The 5000-nt window shown below is 45.9% G+C and overlaps 1 protein-coding gene across 4 annotated transcripts in view; it reads right to left on the bottom strand.

Moving 5' to 3' along the window:
* rasgrp3 (RAS guanyl releasing protein 3 (calcium and DAG-regulated)) overlaps nucleotides 1-5000 on the bottom strand; it is a 28250-nt gene that overhangs the window by 21113 nt on the left and 2137 nt on the right. For 3 of the 4 annotated variants that reach the window (XR_013968840.1, XM_080848345.1, XM_080848344.1), the window contains exons 2-3: nucleotides 1178-1415; nucleotides 872-974 (exon numbers count right to left, since the gene is read on the bottom strand). Coding sequence is in view for 3 of the 4 variants with exons in the window: in XM_080848345.1 (XP_080704471.1) it covers nucleotides 872-974; nucleotides 1178-1271 (197 nt within the window). In the remaining variant the exon portion in view is untranslated. The remainder of the gene's footprint in view (nucleotides 1-871; nucleotides 975-1177; nucleotides 1416-5000) is intronic. The other variant, XM_080848346.1, reaches the window with a different exon arrangement.

The raw sequence follows: 5000 nt of genomic DNA, 5'->3' as shown, positions 1-5000 counted from the left end.
AGCGGGGAGAAGCATGGATGGTACTGCCTTTAAAGAAGCACGTGCTGTACTCTGCTATGCAGCATAGAGAGAGAGAGATGGACTCACCTCACCTGAACTCACCCCTACAAATGAGTCCATCCAAACATGCACACAAATATACGATATACTCTAATCATCCAAACAAGCCTCTCCTTGTCTTTAGGGAATTCTGTTACTTTGGGCTTATAATGACTTCTACTACGCTGAGGATGAACTAACACGAGTGAAACAGCGTGAAACTCCAAATCCAGGGCTGTTTCAAAGAGCACTTATCAAGCACTACGGTAAAGTCTATGGGCTGATGGGGTGCAGACCTTCTTTTACAATCAATTCACTAGTTAAGGCACAATGTGGGATGCCCACCATATAAATCTCATCTCTTTACCATTCATTGTTGAGTCAAGCTCCTTTACTGAATCAGTTCAACCTCGTCGATGACTGTATCACCAATGCGCTCAATGCTAATAATATGGCTAAGATAACAGTTGATGTTACACTGTATCTATAAATACATTGAATGTACATATCTCATATAAAAGAACGTGTTCAAGGATTCATTCAGGTATCTGATTTAGGAGCTGTTTGCATGGGGCAAGCCCATGCTTAGTGCTTGGGTGGGTTGTTTTTGGACCAAATTTGCCTCCAAGCAATACAGAGTCAAAACAGAGTGGACCATAAAGAATAGGATGTCAGCCTGCGCAGTTTTTTCACTATTATTCTCAGTTAAAGAAAGCAAGCGCACAAGAAGAGTCCATCTCCATCTAGCAGTGCTCACATTCACCACACTGATCTGACTGCTACTAACCCTAACCCTAGAGTTTGATATGCTTCTCTGAGCCAGGAAGGATATAGAATCAGCAACTTCCCCGCCAGTTCTGTGGAGGTGGCATACCAGCGATGCATCAGCAGGACAGTCCGAGGGAACAGGTTCCCCTGGAGCTCCCCGTTGTCATCTGTGAGTACACACACACACACACGTACACACACACACACACACACACACACACACACACACACACATGTACACATGAACACACGCACACAAAACACAGATAAACAATGTTTAACCTCAGGTAACGGTATACTTTGAGTCTGAAGGTATCTTAAAAGAGAACATGGGTTTGAAGAACTTTGAAAGAACCTGTCAGTCTCTCACCGAAAGCATGGATGCAGGCCTCCAGCAGCTGGTTGAGGGTGGCTGCCTTGCCCAGCGTCGAGGATCCCATGGTCGCCTGAGGCGGGTCCCTCATACAGCACTCACTCCCTCACTCACTCAGAACCATCGGGGCGGACAGAGCGGCACCCGCCCCAAAACACACACAGACGCGTGTGCACACACACACTCCTGTAGACTGATGGTGGTCAACGGTCAAAACACCGCTCAAATGCTGCCTCTGCAAAGACAAAACAACATGGCCCCACTTTCTAGTAGATGTCATGAAGAACTGAGTTGATCCTTGATTCATTGAAATAAACAGTGTACAGTTTACATTTGCAGCCTGTATAATTTAAGTACTGTACTGTACTTTGGAGGTTTAGGATTAGGTTTAGGCATAATAAAATGGGATAATATTGTAATATAATAGTATAACATAAGAAATACTTATGAGGTGGAACTGAAAAATGGCCGTAATGTGCAAAAGCGGTTCAGAGCTTTGGAAACAAGAAGAGTGAGCAACGGTCTGGTTACAAAGAAGCTTAATTAGGTTTCATTCAATTAGTGTTCCCTCCCTCCCAACAGAGCCCTTTGCGTCTGGTGAGATGGGAGCTTAAGGTAATGGTGGAGAGGAATTTCCCCCAGGAGCAACACTGGAAAACCTGACAGCACAACCGTGCAGATAAGAAACCCATTAACTGCCTCACAGGTGATGTAAGTTCACACACATCCAGGGTCCCAGCTATACTACCAGTGCCTCTCTGTGTGTGTGTGTGTGTGTGTGTGTGTGTGTGTTTGGTCACGCAAGACCAGATTTGAAGCTTCTTTGAGTACATTGTCCTTGGCAGGGTGTGCAACCAGGTGGTTCACTGACTCCACAGGGAGAGCCTCTGATGTATTAGATAATCATGTTCCCCCCCTCACTGTCCATCCCCCCCCCCCCCTCACTGTCCATTCCCTCTCTCTCTCTCTTGCTCTGTTTTCTTTCTGCCACTGTCGCTTTCTCCCTGTTTCTCCATCACTCTCTGTTTCTTTCTGTGTCTCTCTATCCTTCCCTTCCCTTTTCATCTCTCTGGTCTCTGTCACATTATCTTTTTCGCCTCATTTGCCGCTCTTTCTCACGTGTCTCAGACTGTTGCACGGAATGAGCTTTTTCCTTGGAATCCCCCCCTCCACGATAGACATCCATTTTTAATGACTTTCAGATTGTTTTGCTCATTGCATGCTCAGCACGCCATGCAAATTGTATAGCATTGTTTTGGTCCAGTGAGCCAGACATGGAATGCTTGTCCACAGGGAGGCTGTGCTGATGGTTGCCCCCTTTATGTAACAGCGCGGATGCACAAGACCATCTCCATCTCCCCTGATACCCGAAAGTCACTGAACGCTTTTAGGGAACGTTTAAACACACCATACCTGTTTACCGTAGAATTTCATGACTGACGGCTTATTTTTTTAACTTGTTTTTTTTTTTATACTCATCCTTATACTGGTGCTTTTATGGCTATTCTAAACCGTTGTGCTTCCTTCAGAGTGAGATTGTCCACATGGCAGCAATGGTCACGACGTAATCCATTTCATATGACAGCAGTAATAGCTGCTTCTGGTGGCGAATGGATGAGAAATGTATCTGGTCCAGCAGAACAGCTGAGCAGCAGTGAGTACTGAACCAGCCGCACTGAAGGGGCTGAAGAAGCAGGTGTGTGTGTGTATGTGTGTGTGTGTGTGTGTGTGTGTGTGTGTGTGTGTGTGTGGAGGAGCTGAAGAAGCAGGTGTAAGGCAGTGGGAGTGTGTGTGTGTGTGTGAGTGTGAGTGTGAGTGTGAGTGTGAGTGTGAGTGTGAGTGTGAGTGTGTGTGTGTGTGTGTGTGTGTGTGTGTGTGTGTGTGTGTGTGTGTGTGTGTGTGTGTGTATGTGTGTGTGTGTGTGTGTGTGTGTGTGTGTGTGTGTGTGTGTGTGTGTGTGTGTGTGTGTGTGTGTGTGTGTGTGTGTGTGTGTGAGTGTGAGTGTGAGTGTGAGTGTGTGTGTGTGTGTGTGTGTGTGTGTGTGTGTGTGTGTGTGTGTGTGTGTGTGAGGCAGTGGGAGAAGAGCTCTACTGTGGCGAGGAGACTATTGATTTAAAGGCTCCACTCAATGACTGTGTGACACCAGTGGCGCTTTGATTGAATCCGGTTGATTGGGTCAACTTCAAGATGCAGACCGCAATTGTTGTTGATATTTGAGCTCGACAGCCAATCAAATTACACATCTCCCTTTTCGGTGCTCCTGAAGCACTGTGTTGATTGGCTAGGATTGATTATGGCTTATGATCCGAGCTGTTGTTTTTGTTTCCCGTTGACAGAGCCAGGGCTATGTATGAACAGAGGAGTTTTTAGAGCACACAGACTGATTGCTAGAGAAAGCTAGAAATACAATGAGGAGCAATTTGTTAAATTTGACAAGAAGTGTACGGGATTAGAATCACATACTACACCTTTAGAGGCTGCAGTACCACAGGAAATTTGGTTGGTCTTTGTGTATATCTGTGTCTGTTTGTGTGTGTGCCTGTTTTATGTAAGTGTATGTGTTTCTCTCTCTCTCTCTCTCTCTCTCTCTCTCTCTCTGTCCCTCTGTGTGTGTGTGAGTGTGTGTGTGTCATCTTGTGTATGTGTACCCTTGCTTCTGTTTTTTTTAACAGCTGTTTATAAGGAGATTAGCGCGTCCTGCATCTCCAGAATTAGTCAGTTTGACAGATAAGATCTCAAAACAGGACACTGGGCTGATGTCATTCCCATAACGAATCTGTGTCAAGCACCGCGTCCAGCCTCAGAGCAGCTCGGGCCTGAGCGAGATCGCATGAAACAGCACGGTGCCACATCGGCGGAGCGCTTAGCGGGTGTTCTGCAGCTAAACACTTCGCATTTTTATCCCCTCAGACGCAAAACAAATCGCTTTGCTGCTCGCCAGAGGATGCCAAACACACAGCAACCGAATTAAAAATGCATCTGATACATGCAAACCCATCCGAACGCATTACTCTTTTAACGAGCCTGCCTGCATCCTTAGGCAGGGAGGGGGTGGGAAGGGGGAGGGGGGAGGGGGGAGGGGGGGTCGCGCAGGGCAGGTCTGGCTGGATTGGAGTGGAGTGGAGTGGAGTTGAGTGGAGTGGAGGAGGGAGGCTTTGATTAGCATATTCCTTTAGCAGGAGTCCCTGGTGATTCTCACTGCTGCTGATGACGATCAGCTGATGCCACAGGCTGATGATAATACAGTGGGCAACATTTTGGGAAAAAACCGCCATAAACAGCCGTCAGGGTCAGACAAAGGGCACTTAAAAGCCCTACATGTTATACTGGTGTTCTGGCAAATACCAATAGCCATTTGGAGAATGAGATCTGCTCAGACAATGTCCTTTAATAATGTTGCCCGTGTATGTCACTTTTAAAGTTGCCCAGTGTGTGATCAGCATCAGGCAGCGGCCAGCCCGAACACATTACATCCGATATATTGTCCAAAAATGATGCCATAAGTGATTATACCATTTCACAAGAATATAGACTTACACTCTGATTTATGACTATATTTCAAACAAAAGTATTAATGCATTGCATTAACCTACAACGCATGTCATATATATATATGCATAGTGCATATACGTGTGCACAAATACACCATATACCGACAGAGCTGTGCATTATCATCATGGAACAGAACCACTGTTTGTCTAAGGTATCTATCAGGGTTGCAAACAGTCCTGGGCATATCTCATTTCTCTCAGTTTAATTCATTCAGTTATGTAAGGCTCTGTCTGTTACTCCAGGAGGAACCATTGGTCACATTTTTAAG

Source organism: Sprattus sprattus (genome assembly GCF_963457725.1).
Source record: "Sprattus sprattus genome assembly, chromosome: 12".
NCBI classification, from domain to species: domain Eukaryota; kingdom Metazoa; phylum Chordata; class Actinopteri; order Clupeiformes; family Clupeidae; genus Sprattus; species Sprattus sprattus.
The sequence above is the reverse complement of the archived record's forward strand: the minus strand, read 5'-3'. Positions and strand labels throughout refer to the sequence as shown.